This window comes from Nuphar pumila, chromosome 1 (genome assembly GCF_984573655.1).
Source record: "Nuphar pumila chromosome 1, dmNupPumi1.hap1.1, whole genome shotgun sequence".
In the NCBI taxonomy this organism is placed as follows: Eukaryota; Viridiplantae; Streptophyta; class Magnoliopsida; order Nymphaeales; family Nymphaeaceae; genus Nuphar; species Nuphar pumila.
Genome location: NC_143249.1, coordinates 13,828,816 through 13,844,634, shown reverse-complemented (window position 1 = coordinate 13,844,634; position 15,819 = coordinate 13,828,816). Strand labels below are relative to the sequence as shown.

Here is a 15,819-nt window from a genome sequence, read left to right as displayed (position 1 = left end):
GCAATAAAATAAAGTACATCCAAACAGGCTTTGTAATGTTCTGCTTTCTTTGCTAATCCAAAAAATGTTCTGCTCTCTAAATTCAATTATAGATAGCAAAACAAAATTATCAATCTTATTGTTTTGTTATTGAAAACTAAATTTCAACAAAAAAAAAACTAGGTTTCTTAATGTCATAGATATTCTAAGAAGCTCATAAATTTATTTGGCCTATATGTTATAGCATCACATGCAAACAATAATCCACAACAACTCTCACATTGCAATTCATGACTCCACAAGAAAACCACAAATAAGGCTGGCAAAATTTCCCGACCCGATCCATGACCTAGCAAGTTGACTCATGCCAAACCTAACCCATATTGCTATAAGGTAAGGCATCAATTTAAAATTTAGACACATTTAAATTCCACAATGGATCAGAGTTTAGTAATCACAACTCCCCGTAATGAAAGTTTCATCCGTATTGTCAAAAGAAAAAAAGGAAAATAATGAGATATTCTTGAGAGAAGCCAAGTATTGCAATAAAGTTATTCACATAGGGTCCCATGAAGAAACCCGGTCAGTGATAGGAGAAGCTGACAGAGAAAAGCAGATAAATAATCACCATTCATGCAATAGAATTTAAGCCCTCATCACAATTAGGAGAATGGTGCTATGATAGCCCATTACTAAGAGTACACAGTGAATCACTTTCTTAAAACAGTGACAACAAACAACTTCTTGTCAGTTAAAGGGTAATAGCAACACCAAGGTTCTTTGATAATAATGAGATAAACAACTTTAACAGGCAATAGATGCACACTCGCACTATGGGCATCAGCCTACTAGGTATCTTCTCCCCATCCCCCCTTTTTGATAACGGATTTCCTCTCAGTTAAGATTTTATACACAAATTTATTTAGTGTGCTTTTATCGTAAAACGAACAGCAGATCTCATCAAGCACTTTGTCACTTGAACTTGCATAAATATACAACAAGAATTACACGATGAATTTGAATAAATAAACAAACATCTGAAGTTATGAACAATATGCAGGTTGCTCCACCTACTGAGGTAATCTCCAGCTGGCAGAACGTGTACATTTCATGGCTTGTGTTCAATGGAAGCTTTAAGCAACAAGCAGAATATATAAAATAGAGGCAATCATCTTGCTAGGGGCCACATCCCTTACACAAAGACCACTGACCAGTCAGGCACTTGTTAGGGTGCGCACTTATTGAAACACCCATAATCTATTGCATGTCTCAAGAACCAGATATGTGGATCACCAAGTGATCCATCAAGAGCAAGATTAGTCACCAGAGAACAAAATTGGCTGTAGATTTTGAAATGATAAATCAAGATTGTTGTCAGTATATGCTTGAAAAGAATGCAGACTTTTCAGGGATGAATGCTATCTTCATGTTCAATCCATATCCAAGAATGATGCAATGTGAACATTTGTGCTAAAATTTCTTTGCCTTATGCTTTATCCAGGATTAGGACATCCATACTAAATAGTTCATGGAAGTATAGCAAACTACCCATTAATGTTCAACAGCACTTTTGACCTGCTGTCTATGATCCAGTAACTACTCAAAACTGAACTTTTCATAGATTATTAAAATCTCTCCATATTTCATCATATATATAGTACAAATAATTTTACAACAATCCATAAATGGATCAAAAGAACATGAAAATTGCAAGTTCACAACTATGATGCACTCCCAATAATATATTAAAAAACATTACTACATTTCAATCATCTACAACAAAATTTCAGAATAAATGAACATTCTAATACATACATATTAGTATTTATGTTTTAAAATAACAAGTTCAGAAACTAGTAAAATCAAAGATATCACTTTCTTCAAGAATACAAGGGCAACCGAGTAATACCAATACCATCATGTTTGCTGTTGGCATTGCAACATTAGCTACCTGTTTAATGAGAAATCAACGATTTGGGTTTTTGACAAGCATTTTTCCTTAGTATAGCAAAAATTATTGAAAAGCTTGAAATGACAAAACAGAATAAAATAACAGAAAGAAAAAGTTCAAAAATACAAAAAATCTATTATTTGTATATTATAAAATAAGAATAAATTTTGTATCAGAAAATATGAAAGTGTGATCCCAATTAAAAGAAAATAATAAAAATTTATCAAGAATACGAAAAACTGTGCTTCCTGGTAGCAGATGAAGAAAACAAGAAATGTCAAACGGTTGAGTTTTGGTCATTATATTGGAGTGTCCATAATATCTTCATGAAAAGAATCCTTCAACAGGAATGACAAAAATGATCACATCTGAGAATCATGTTTGAACCCCAAGGTTCTGAACAATGAGGAAAGGCCAAACAAACCTAACTTAATTGTACATTGTACATAGTCTTCCAAGGAGCTGCATATTGAACCAAAGCAAATTTTAGATGAACAATCACAAATTTTAACCATCCACCTTAGATAATCTTTCAGTCAAAAGGAGGCTGAACAGAGTCAAAGGGCATTATACATAACCAATATCTCAATCACAATGATTTAGCAGTTATACTTCATGAGCTCGTATATCTCTACTTGCATAATTACAAATAGAAAGGTGCTTGCCTAGTAGCCGTATAGCTGCGCAAAGTGTCCCCCCAGTCGCCACCAAATCATCAATAACCAATGCGCGCTCACCTGGCTGAACAGCACCAACATGCATCTCAAGGCAATCACTTCCGTATTCGAGAACATAGGCCTCTGAAATGACTTCACCTGATTATTTGATTTCAAGAAAGTTAGAAAATAAAAACAGAAAGTACAATAGAAAAACAGTTCCATTTAACAGTTTTAACAAGTTCTGAAATTTAAAGAAGCCATGCAAGATTGCACCTTTAATGAACAGTATAATTTTCACAGAACAATTCACACAGTTTTTCTTTTCTGGTTTAGTGGTTTTCCCTTTTCGTGTTTTTTGTCAAAGAACGTTTAAGATATATAATTAGCTGAATTACAGTACACAATACTATATACCAAGACGGAAAGAAGAAATTTGTTTAGGCACCATTTTGTGTATGTCACAAACTAAGACTACTTCTGGAACAAACCTTTACAAAATGTAAAATGTCATCCAATTCATCAAAACCTAAAGCTATGTAGGTTGTGGAATAGAGGAAATTTTGGTAAAACTTGTGATAACACTGTTAGAAACAGCACAAAATCCAAAGCAGTGATGGACATTCCGAGAATGCACATAAAAGGATCTGAGTTGCAGAGGACTAGTGTGATAAAGTTTCAACCTAAGCTTTTAATTTTTTACAATGATTTATACAACAAGAGGAAGGTCTAAATTATATGATCGTAAGTCTGAGAATTTTATAAAGGATGAATGAAGAGAAAACATGTGGACCGAATACAATCTCAATATTCTGACAACATATTTTTAATAGAGCAAATGCTTAAACAATTCTCCATATACATAACCCTTTAAAGTATATTGCCATCTTGAAATATAGAGTTGTTCTCAAGGTTGTTAAAATAATAATTTGTGCTAAGTATCTCAAAACTGATAGCCACGCTACAATCAAGTTAAAAGTAGAAAAAACATGTGGGCCACCATGCCAACCACAAAATATTTACATAGCCTCTGTCCCTTGTGGATTTCCATCCAAATCAGGTTTTGCATGCAAAACCTGGCTTGAAACCCAAAAACCAGGTTTTCAACCTGGTTTTGGGTGTCATCCAAACAGGCCCATAAGAGATGCAGGGTTTCATCTCATCTTGAATTAACTAGCAAATAAAAAATATCAATTGAACCAGAAAACAAATACCTGGCAATTTTTTTGGTTTCCGCAGGGGTACAAACTTAGCACCTAAAGCCAGAGCAATTGAAGGACCAAAGATAAATCCTCTAGCTTCAATTCCTAGAAGAAAAGTTAAATGTTAATTATGACCACTGCATAATGACCATTTCCTTCAAAAGAAAAAGAATATCAATATCAGTGGATAAAATAAAACTTTGACAATAAATCACATTACTCATAACAACATACCATTAACTCATCAAAGACATAGACATCACGATTAGAAAACCTTTTTCCCCGAAAGAAAGAAAAGATGATTTATTTATCAAAAGAAACATTAGACAAATATTTCAATGGGTTTGGTGACAAGGCATCACCCAACCACAGTCTAGTGAGTAGTAGACATGAGAAGAAGGTGGGATAAAGCCAGATGAACAAATTGTTTGATCAGCTGGATTTCAGACAAAGTGATACATCAGCCATGACCTTTTTATGAACATTCTAATATCAGAAAAGTCTTCCTTTAATGTACAGGGATTCCCTTTCCAATCAAACTGTCCACCAGGATGTTAACAACCAGCATTTCCAGACAAATCTTGATCTCTTGTTTCTTCTGAATTTTCTGGGAAGGCAAGAGGCATCCCAAAAACTGAGACAGAAAGTGGAGCACTCCCTCGCAAGTAATCTCTAAAAGAAACTGCAACTCCAAAACCAGTGAATTATAGATTTTTTATTATCATTTATTAGTTATTTAGTTGTTCTGTTCTATGTTGCGCTAAGGTGTTTTATATGACTACTGAGTTGCTATGTCACACAGATGCTCCATTTTCACTTCTGCACAATGCCTCCTCATAGTTTGTATTGGAAAATTATGTGAAAATGCCATATCCATGTGACATAGCTGAGTGTAACCTTACTATTCCATTCAAACAACAGGAATACTGCCTTCTACATCAAAGTAGATTCTTAGGCTTACTCTGATATGTCCATTGGTCAATCTTTGATTAGCATCAACACCTGTGAGATGGTAACATAGCATCTTCCATCGTGACTTCATGGCTGTTCCTTTTAGGTTTAGAAATCTAGTACATGCATTTGTTGTCCAAGTTGCACTATGACCAACTACTTACCCCTTTTACTTTTTCAACTCAATATGCTTGCCAATATACTATGCTTATATTATCTTCATTTTCCAATGAAATGCTGTATTTTTCTACTCATAAAGATGGTAATAGATCCAATAACTATTAAAAGAAAAGTATCAACATTTTTGTTATCTCTGATTTAGCCAAAGACCAATGGGAAGTTCTCCCTTGTGGGCATTCATCTAAGTAGTCAAAAACGCTAGTTGGCGCCTAAGCATCAGCCCCCTAAAAGGCCTAGTCAATGCCTGGTGGGACTGGCCGACCTACTCAAGACCAAAAAAGAACAAATTAAAAAATTACAATAAATTTTTTAAAATAATATAAAATACATATTCAACACAATTTATGAAGCTAAACAACTAAAACTTTAAAAAAAAATCATGAATGAATCTAAACAATTAAAACATAATTACATTTCTAACATTCAACTTCATCTAAACCAATGTTATCGAAAGAGTGCCCCCGAGGCACAGGCTGTAATGAAATATAAGCTCAGAAGAGAGATGCCACAAAAGGCTATAGAGATCTCAACCACACAATAATGAAGCCACTAATGGGCAAAATACAAAGAACCACACAGTGCTTAAGCACAAGATCACAATCAAGAACACATAAAATAAATAATAATGGATTTATAAAATGCTAAAAAGCATTACCCCTGAGAAGGGGCAATGGCCCCAATTTATACACCAAAGAGGACCAAGGGGGCTCCCATAGAGCCATTGGGAGCTCCCCAACTGTCATATTTATGACCATTGGGGAGGTTCCCAACAACTCTATGTCTAGAGACCAAAATGCCCTTGGTCAATAAAATAAAAGAAATAAAATTAAAAGAAAAATACAATGTAGTCCCTAGTGGACTGTTCTAATTACATGTGATAAAAAGACAAAAATACCTCTGAAGGTTATAACAAATTACAACCATATACATACATACATATATATATATATATATATATATATATTTAAAATATATATACATATATATATGTGTACATTTTAACACCCTCCCTCAAACTTACAATGAGAACACCGAAAGATTATAAAGGAGAAAAATAAAACAAGGTTTAAGAAGAGCTTTGGTGAAGAAATCAATAAGATGGTACTCTGATGTGACATATGGCAGCTCAATAATTCCTTTCAGATACTCATCACGTACTTAGTGGCAGTCCATCTGAATGTGTTTTGTTATTTCATGGAATGTATGATTGCTTGCAATATAGATTGCACTTTCGTTGTCACAACACATCTTCGAAGATTTAGAGATAGAAACTCCCATGTCTTGGAGAAGAATCCTTAGCCATACAAGTTTCATTGTTGTCGTAATCATTGCTTGATATTCGGACTCAATTGAAGACAATGAGACCTTTTGTTGTTTCTTGCACCACCAAGAAATTAAAAAATCTCCTAAGAAAACACAAAAACAAGTAGTTGAGATTCTATCATTTGAATTACCGCCCCAGTTGGCATCAATATAAGCAATTAAATCTAAAGATAAAGAAGAGGATAAAAAAACCCTTTTTAGATTGTATATTTAATATATCAAACAATCATCATAACTGCACTCATGTGTGTTGTGGTATGAGCATGTTAAAACTGACTTGTTGTATGGACTGCATAAACTATATCAGGTTGGGTGACAGAGAGGTAGGTAAGAGATCCAATCAATTGGTGATATGGAGTAAGGTCTTCGAGCAGTACATCATCTTCAAGTCTTAATTTAGCAATTATGACTTCTGAGGTCTCTACCTTCTTTTCATTAGAAACTCACATATGTCAATAGCTAATTTCATCTGAAAGAGAATATATCCTTTGGGTGAGAAAGAAACCTCATTTCCTTAAAAGTTATCTCAAAATACCCCAAGTCAGACATATCAAAACTTTTCTTTAAAACAGATCTAATTTCAATAACTCCTTTGTCGTTTCCTATTATGATTATGTCATCAACATATAGAAGAAGAATCACAATCTTAGTATATGTTTTCTTGACAAAGAGAGCAGTGTCAGTATAACAAGAGATAAACCTCAAATTAATCAAAACATTACTAAATTTATCATATCAAACCTTAGGAACTTGTTCAAGACCATAAAAGGCATTTTTTAGCTTCAAAATTTTACCATTAATATTAACCCCCAGAAGAGGGTCCATGTAAGCTTGCTTACCAAGTTTTCCATTTAAAAAAATATTTTTAGCATCTTGTTGATAGATTGGCCATTATTGAATAGAGGCAATAGCAATTAAGGTTCGAACACTAGTCATTCTTGAAACAAGGGCAAAAGTTTACTCATAGTCTATTCTATATTCTTAGGCATATCCTTTGACAACTAATCTTGCTTTATACCTTTCTAATGATCAATTACTTTTGGTTTTGACTTTAAACACGCATCTACATCCTATAGGTTTCTTGCCTAGACGAAGATCAACTATTTCTCAAGTGTTAGTTTTCCTAAGAGCTTTAAGGTATATTTTCATTGCTTCATTCCAATGAGGATATTGTTTGGTATCAAGATAATGAGATGGTTCATAATAAGAGTAAAGAGTTATTCAACATACTCTAAAGCATGGTTGTCAGTTGAGGAAGCGGGAGCGGGAAGCGATACGGGAAGCGGGAGCGGGAAGCGAGGCACTTTCAAAATTTTAGGAAGCGTGGGACCACTTAGGACCGATTCGAGAAGTGTCTCGGAAGCGGCCTAGGAAGTGTCTCGGAAGCGAGGGGGAAGCGAACAAAATAAAAATAAAAAATACAAAAAAATTGAAAAAACAGGGGAAGCGTGATGGGAAGCGTGCTTCCCATTAAAGGGAAGTGTGTCCCCCATTAAAGGGAAATGCGCTTCCCAAAAAAGGGGCGCTTCCCCCCCCACGCTTCGGAAGCGCAACGTTTCGCGCTTCCCCCCACGCTTCGGAAGCGCGACGTTTCGTGCTTCCGAAGGGCGCTTCCCCTTTTAGCTAGGCCCTTCCGGTAACCCTGCTCTAAAGTTAGGAGAAAAAGAGTTATAAGATACAAATCTACTAAGAGCATTAGAGATTCAATTAAATCTCATAAGTTGGGATTCCTCTAAGAGCATGTTTTGAGAGAACTTGTCAAGGGCACATAGATGATCACCTTGTCCACGCCAAACATAAACATGCATATCATTAGATGCATTTTAAAATTTTTATTTAACCTTTCATTTTGATGACTTACTCCATCAACAACCGGAAGTTCATTACTAGAATTATCATTCAAACAAGAATCAAAGGCATCATAAAGTTAAAGTCATCATGTCTTGGTAGGAGATCAAATAGAGATATATAGTCAATTTCTTCTTTAGTTCATTTGTTATCAAATTCATTTTCATTTTCTAGGAAGGTAACATCTTTAGAAACATAGAGTTTGTTGTTTATTGGGTCAAAACAACGATATCCTTTTTTATTTTTCCAATATCCCAAGAAAACGCATTCAATGGCTTTTGGAGATAGTTTATCATTTTTATGAGTAAGCATGTAACACTTACAACGAAAGATTCATAGTCTTTTAAAATCGAGAGTCATTTTAAAAAAGTTTTTCAAGCGGAGAGACATTTTGTAACGTGGATGAAAGTACTCTATTTATTAAGTTGAGGTTAAAATGGCTACGACCCAAAATCTTTTTAGAATATCCCTAGAAATGAGAACAATTCTAGTGATTTCTACAATATGTCTATATTTTTTTCCACTAACCCATTTTGTTAAGGAGTTCTAGGTCAAGACCTTTGATGACAAATGTCATTTTGCTGTAAGTACTTTTGAAAATCATTTGACATATATTCACAGCATGAATCCGACCTAAGAATAGATATGTTACTAAGAAATTTATTTTTAATCATTGTATGAAATTCATTAAAGAAAGAGAACAAATTGGATTTAAGATTTAGAAAGTAAACCCACATGTAACTAGTGAAATCATCAACAAAAATAACATAATAGGAGTAACCTCCTTTTAATATAACCAGTGAAGGGACACATACATCCGAATGCACTAATTCAAAAGGTTGAGTAAAAATGAAAGATCTATGAGAAAAGAGAATAACTTTCATTTTTCTAAAAATGCAATCTTTACAATATATATCATTTTTCATTACAAATATTTTCCAAAAAAGGAAAGAGATACATCCTCGAAAAAACAGGATGCCTAAGTCTCTTATGTCAAGTATTAATGTTTTCATCTTGTACATAATTACAAAATGACTTGGGTGAAAAAGACAAAAAATCCATAAAGTAAAGATCGTCTCTCCTATGGCCTTGCCCACTCAGATTCCCTGATTGAAAATCCTGCACGGTGCAATCTTTAGATGAGAAAAAAATTTTACAACCATGGTCAAAAATTTGAGAGACGGAGAAAAGAAATTTTGGAACAAGAAATCTTTGAGAAGATTTTGAATCAATAGTTCCAATACTATTTATTTTAAAAGAGGTTCCATCGGCGGTTGAAACATAAGATGAAATAGAATTACTGCAAACTTCGAAAAGGAAATTCTCGTAAGGGATCATATGAAAGGTAGCACCCGAGTCAAAAATTCACATACCTGGAGGAGATGAAGAAGATGTAATGACGACACCCGAAGTAGAAGATGATTTGAGGAGTTGTTGAAGTGCCTCTGATATTTGATTAAGAGTGTCCTTGATATCTCCTTCATTCTTACTAGATTTGCTATCTTCTAGTGAGTTTCTTCTTGACATACCTCGGCAAGAGCATCTTCAAGAAGCATATCCTTAGTCCTATGAAGAAAAGAGGACCTCATTTGCTCAAATTTCGTTCTTAGACCATGAAAGAATTAGAAAAAGTGTCTATTCTCAATTTGTTATCTTTTAAGTTCAATATCTTCAACAACCGTCAATTTTGGCTCAAGAAGTGTCAATTTGTCCCAAAGTGGGGACAAAGCACTAAAATAAATGGTTTTGATCTTTTCTTGACAAAAATATTGTTTAGCAAGATCTGTTTGGGTACGCATACCCTTAAGAAAGAAACATGCTTCATTGGCTCTTCTAAACTTAACAATGTTGACACATATTTTTATGTCAACATTCTTCATGAACCATGCCAAAATTTTAGCATGATTGCTTTCCCAATCTTCTACATTTATTTGATGTTCATGTCTCAATGCCTTTTTCAATTTTGGTAAGCTTCAAAGAGAGTTAAAGAGTAGTATCCATCACAAATCCCCAAAGGTTCTTGCCTTTGAGGTGATTCTCAATGGCCGAAGCCTACATCATGTAGTTTGATCTATTGAGTTTGAAGGAGAGCTCTACTCTTGATTCATGCTCTATGACAAAAAAAGGGGTGGGTAAGAAGAAGAGTAAGCAACACACTTTAATCACGAGCACACAATCTTCTATCACCACGAACAAAGCTTCCAAGATCAAAAAAACCCAATGGGATCTTATACCATGTAATGAAATACAAGCTCACAAGAGAGATGGCACAATAGGCTATAGAGAGATCTCAACCACACAATAATGAAGCCACTAATGGGCAAAATACAAAGAACCACAAAGTGCTTAAGCACAAGATCACAATCAAGAACACATAAAATAAATAGTAATGGATTTATAAAATGCTAAAAAGCATTACCTTTGAAAGGGGGCAATGGGCCCTATTTATACACCAAAGAGGACCAAAGGGGGGTTCCCATGGAGCCGTTGGGAGCTCACCAATGGTCATATTTATGACCGTTCAAGAGGGTCCCAACAACTTTATGTCTAGAGACAAAAATTCCCTTGGTCAATAGAATAAAAGAAAAGGAAAACTTAAAAGAAGAAAAATACAAAATAGTTCCTAGTGGACTGTTCTAATGACATATGACAAAGACAAAAACACCCCTAAGGGTTATAACAAATTACAACCATATACATATATATTTTTTAATATATATACATATACAATAACATATATATATGAATGTGTGTATATATATGCATACATTTTAACACACGCCTCGTATCAAAGTGCGCCTTGGACTAAGGCATATGACTCAATCAAATGCGGGTCAAAGCCCCCATTTGACCCTAAATATGAAGGGAGGCCCAATACTTAGGGCACTCTCCCCTCTTTCCCTCTCGTCTCTGCCTCTCCCTCTCAGTGTCCCTCTCGTCTCGCTCTCTCCCTCTCTTTTTCTCTCGTCTCTCCCTCTCCCTCTCATTTCTCGCTCGCCCCCTTTATCTCTCCCTTTCATTGTCTCTCTCTCTCTCCCTCTCTCTTTGTCTCTCCCTCTCGCTGTCTCTCTTGTATCTCGCTCTCCCTCTCTCTATCGAAAGGAAGAAGAAGACTCGCTCTAGCTCTTTGCCGACATGTACACTCTTTGTCTCTAGAGTTAGTTCTAGTTTTTTTTTGCTTGCCATTCTTTCTTTTATGTTAGCCATTTGGGGGGGGGGGGGGTCTGCTAACACAAGGAGTGTTGACCTTATTTTTAGTACTCTCTTTTGTTTGGATAAGATCACATTTTTTTGTCCCTACATGCACATTCATATGAAGGTCGTAATTCATGAAGAGGAGTTTTCTAATTATGAGCAGCATATTAGTATATTACTAATAATATGTGTCTCAAGTTGTGATTGTTATATTTATACCCTAGTCAGCAACAATATTAAAATTTGAAAAAGAATACAAATAATAATGAAGTAAATAAATAATATATTTTATATTGTTTCTCTTGCAAAAATGTAAAGTATTTCTTTTATTTATTCGTATTTTAGTTTTTTTATGTTTAAAAAAAATGAGGCTTACGCTTTACGCCCCGCTTCAGTATTTGGTGGAGTGCCTCACTACGCCTCGATGCTTTTCACAACATTGATCTAAACAAATATTTGTTTAGCTATGTTGCCTAGAGAGGCACAAAAGCATAAAAATATTTAAAATAAAAACATAAAAAACATACAAATAAGAGAAAAAATGAAAAACCTAAATATTTCAAAATACTCAAACAAAACATGATTATAATGACTTCAATATTATAAAAGAAAATGTAAAAAAACAACCTTGGTGCCCCTCCTCCGACTTAGGTACTTGCCTAGGCACCTATGAGGTAGACTTGCACCTAGGTAGTCTAAGCGGCCTAGTCGGGAGCCTAGGCAGGATTTTAATTGCATAGGAATTCATAAACAACCAACCAATATGATAGCACAATTGCCAACTCAAAATAATGCAACGATAATGTTAAAAGGAATTACGTTGACAATATCTTATTTTCTTTTTACATTAAACCACTTAAGTTCAATTGCTTTAAAAGAATGAGAATCCTTCCCAAATTTAACCAGGACAGATGGGAACATGCACTTTAAATATGTTCATGTATATGTGGTACTCTTGATGCCTTTTTCTTTTTTCTTTTTTCTTTTTCACTAAGCAGCATCTTTTGATCTTTTCTAAGATGCCAAATTTATTCCAAATCAATTGCAAAAAAATAATATAGATTACACAATTCATGGAGAATACCTTTCTGCACTACCCTGCAAGCATGGATTTGAGATTATACATCCCATACAAATTCCCAACAAATGAAGAATTCCATTGTGGATTCTTTTGTCATGCCTGCAACAAATTGATCCTATATAGCTTATGCACATCTACTCCTTGCTGTAGCTTATTTCACCCATATTCCTTTTGATGCCTAAATCAGATCGATAGACTACAAATGTTTGCAAGAAAATAAACAATAAACTAAGTGTAGAATCGCATGCATATATTTTTTCCTCCTTTTGTATTTCCCAGTCACACAATTGAAGAAACGAATTTTGCTTTCGACTAGATTTTGTTCCATGTTTTCCAACACCTACGGCAGTTTGGTAAATAGACAACACAACAGCTCCACCCTTTGCATGCAAACACATTGTTCCATAAACAACACAAATCAACAAATGCTGACCTTTTCTACCTTCCATTACTCGCCGACAAAGATGAATATGCCCTTTACGCAGTCATGCAAGTCCATGCAATTCGAAAAAAAACTTCAGAGGCAGTTGGCTCGTTGAGTCCCATCGAATAATGAATTTCTAAGTCATAGGCCTAAGAATTTACATGATCCGATAGTTTTTCACAGTGATCATACATTCGCACGCATTTATTTTCACTAACATCCTCAAAATCCAAGCTTCCTTACTTTCAATCACGAAACAAGATCTTAGATGATACGCAATCATCTGCATGATCATGAAAGCAAAAATAAAAAATAAAACATAATACAATAAAATAACAAGCAGTTGCAGCAACGAAACTCCCGGCGAGCGGATAAAGCAAAATACCCGCGACGACAGATATCTTCATGTCTTTATACCGGTCGACGAAGAGATCAACGACGTTTCTGAAAGCTTTGGGACGGAGGAGCAGCGTAGTGATGTCCTGGAACATTATTCCTGTCGGAGAGGATCAAAATGCACGCAGAAGTTCAGGAAAGAATGAATACAAACGAAACGAAACGATAAGAAGGAAAGATAAAGAAAGAATGGAAGAACTAAGAAGCAGAATCGAAGAGCAGAGGATGACCTGGCTTGGGAAAGTGAGGGACGACTCTGATCGCGTCGAAGATGGTCTGGAGACGAGGATCTCCATCGGCCAACATTTAGGGCTAGGGTTTCAACGGAGAAGAAGAAGAAAAATCTCGCTCTAGTTCCCTCCCTCTGCAGAGAGGCACAGCGGGAGGAAAGGGTTTCTCAAAAAAGGAATTCCCTCGCCAAAAATGAACACACCCAACCGGCAATTTTCACCCTGGCGGGTTCTGTCTAGGGATTTGTTTATATAGTGTGACATTGTTACTTAAATACCCCTGAATTATCTTTGTATTTTCCTTTTCATAATACGGCGGTGGGTTGAGCACACCTGGCCCGGTGCTTGCACTCGAACCCGGTTGCTTTCAGGATGTACCTTACTGCTTTCACCGATCGGTCCTTATAAAAACAGGGATGCTGCTGGTGCTGGATTACCCATAGTTCCAGGAAACGAAATGGATACGGGAAGGATGCGTGAAGCCCGGAAGCGAGTGTTAAAAAGCAGTGTGAACCGGAACGCACGCGGGATTCGCTTTGAAAGCAATTGTGGAAGAGTGTGAAAAGCTAAAAAGGAAACGTTCAGGGAAATAAGGGGAAAACGAGAGAAATAAATATTATCATAAAAACACGCACAGAAAAAGTAGGAATTGAAGGGGAAACAGTGGGAAGCGTAGCGCATCTCGCTTCCGAAGCGTGCTCCTCCCCTATAGGGGCGCTTCCAGTGACTATGGGACTACCCCAGGTTTACATTGTAAGGAGGCTGCCCCACCAAGTGATATGTGTCTCTAAGAAGGTTCCTCTTCGATTTAAAAAAAAAAAGTACTTAATGTGAGAATAATTTCTATAACACGGTTGCTGACACCAATCTTGTTCTCGAAATCTTTGTGATGTTTTAAAGAACCTAATTTTTTCCATAAAATTTGGGTTGCAAACGGATTCAGGAAGAGGGTTTTGCAAATTTTGGTTGTCCTTGATCCGATCCGACTTCTCAATGTATTTTGGGATCCAAAATCCAAACCATTTACATTATTACATATAATCGTAGAAAATGATTGGTATAAATAAAATATGAATTATATGATATATAAATCTTAATAAAAGCCCGAGCAATGCAAAAGCTCTCTGATTGGATATCAATAAAATCTGATACATTGAATGATGAGACAATTTAATGGAAACTAAACTATTATTTATCATGATACGAGACTAATAGATGCAAAACTCCTAAAGAACAAGTTTAATAGTTGCTAAATACCGATACATTAGTGAGTGAATTCACAGTGATCCAATGATTCCGCTAACTTAGTGCGCAAAAACAATCAAATATGAGACTAATAGATGTGCAACTTCTTGACTACGTGTTTAATAGTTGCCAACTTTCTATTAAAAAGTGAGTTGATTTAGAATGATCCAATGATTTTGATTACCTCTCATTCAATATCATCACATCATAGAATAAGAGATGAAGGTGCACAAGTTTATTAATTGTCAACCTCTTATTCAATTGGATCACGAAAACACTTTCTTGAACATTTGTTTTCATTAAGATAATATTTGACTTTGCAAAACAACGATTAAAACTTTAAAAAACATGTTCAAACACATAAAAAAGCTAAAACTAAAACATGTAAAAAACACATCTTTACAAATTAAAAACTTATGCACTTAAAAAAAACAAGTTGTGAATGTTGTAAAAATGTGAATCCACTTTAGGCAGGAGATTTACATCATCTTGGTGAGAATGTTGCAGATCCACGCAAAATACCTCTAAAGAGTAAAATGGTCTAAAAAAAAAGTTAGGAATCGTTGTTTTCTAATAATCAGAGAATTTTGGTGAATTAGTAGGTATTTTGGTGAACGCATCAAATTTAGTGGACAGCATAATCATTTTATATTGTTTATTTCCGGCTTGAAATCCAAACCGTTAACATTCTCATAGTTATGCCAATCAAATATGCTTATCATAGTCTTTAGGTAGGTATATATCTGGTCATTTTGACGTTAAGGCTTGGTTCAAGGTCAGTATCTTTGAAGATAAATGGAACTAGTGCTTATGGGTGGGCATCTGGCTAGGCTGCTTATAGGGCACCAGTGCCTTAGCTAGTCAATAGGCTGAACATCCCAGTCAAAACACAAATACGGGTCAGGGCGGTCTGGCCCAGCCCATGTTTTTTCTTTTGAAAAACATGGCAACCTGTTTATGGGCTGCCCATTGGTTGAATCCGTTTGGGTTGGGCTTTGGCGAAGGTTTTGACCCCTTGGTTGGTCTGGCCCTTTAAAGGTTGGGTTTGACTAGCTTCTACCAATGGCTGTTTAACCCCAACTAATGAACGGGCTAGGACAAACCATACCAGCCCATATCTATGCCATAGTGGTACTTTAGGGTGTGTTTGACTCCCTG

At 35.5% G+C, this 15,819-nt stretch overlaps 1 protein-coding gene across 2 annotated transcripts in view; it reads right to left on the bottom strand.

Annotated features, from left to right (window-relative positions):
* LOC149848039 (adenine phosphoribosyltransferase 2-like) overlaps nucleotides 1-13,644 on the bottom strand; it is a 30,008-nt gene extending 16,364 nt beyond the window's left edge. Inside the window, exons 1-4 of one of the 2 annotated variants that reach the window (XM_090015511.1) lie at nucleotides 13,417-13,644; nucleotides 13,176-13,286; nucleotides 3,801-3,893; nucleotides 2,596-2,745 (exon numbers count right to left, since the gene is read on the bottom strand). In XM_090015511.1, coding sequence (XP_089871637.1) covers nucleotides 2,596-2,745; nucleotides 3,801-3,893; nucleotides 13,176-13,286; nucleotides 13,417-13,492 — 430 coding nt within the window. In that variant the 5' untranslated portion in view covers nucleotides 13,493-13,644. The remainder of the gene's footprint in view (nucleotides 1-2,595; nucleotides 2,746-3,800; nucleotides 3,894-13,175; nucleotides 13,287-13,416) is intronic. The other variant, XM_090015455.1, reaches the window with a different exon arrangement.
* Between the last annotated feature and the right edge of the window lie 2,175 nt (nucleotides 13,645-15,819).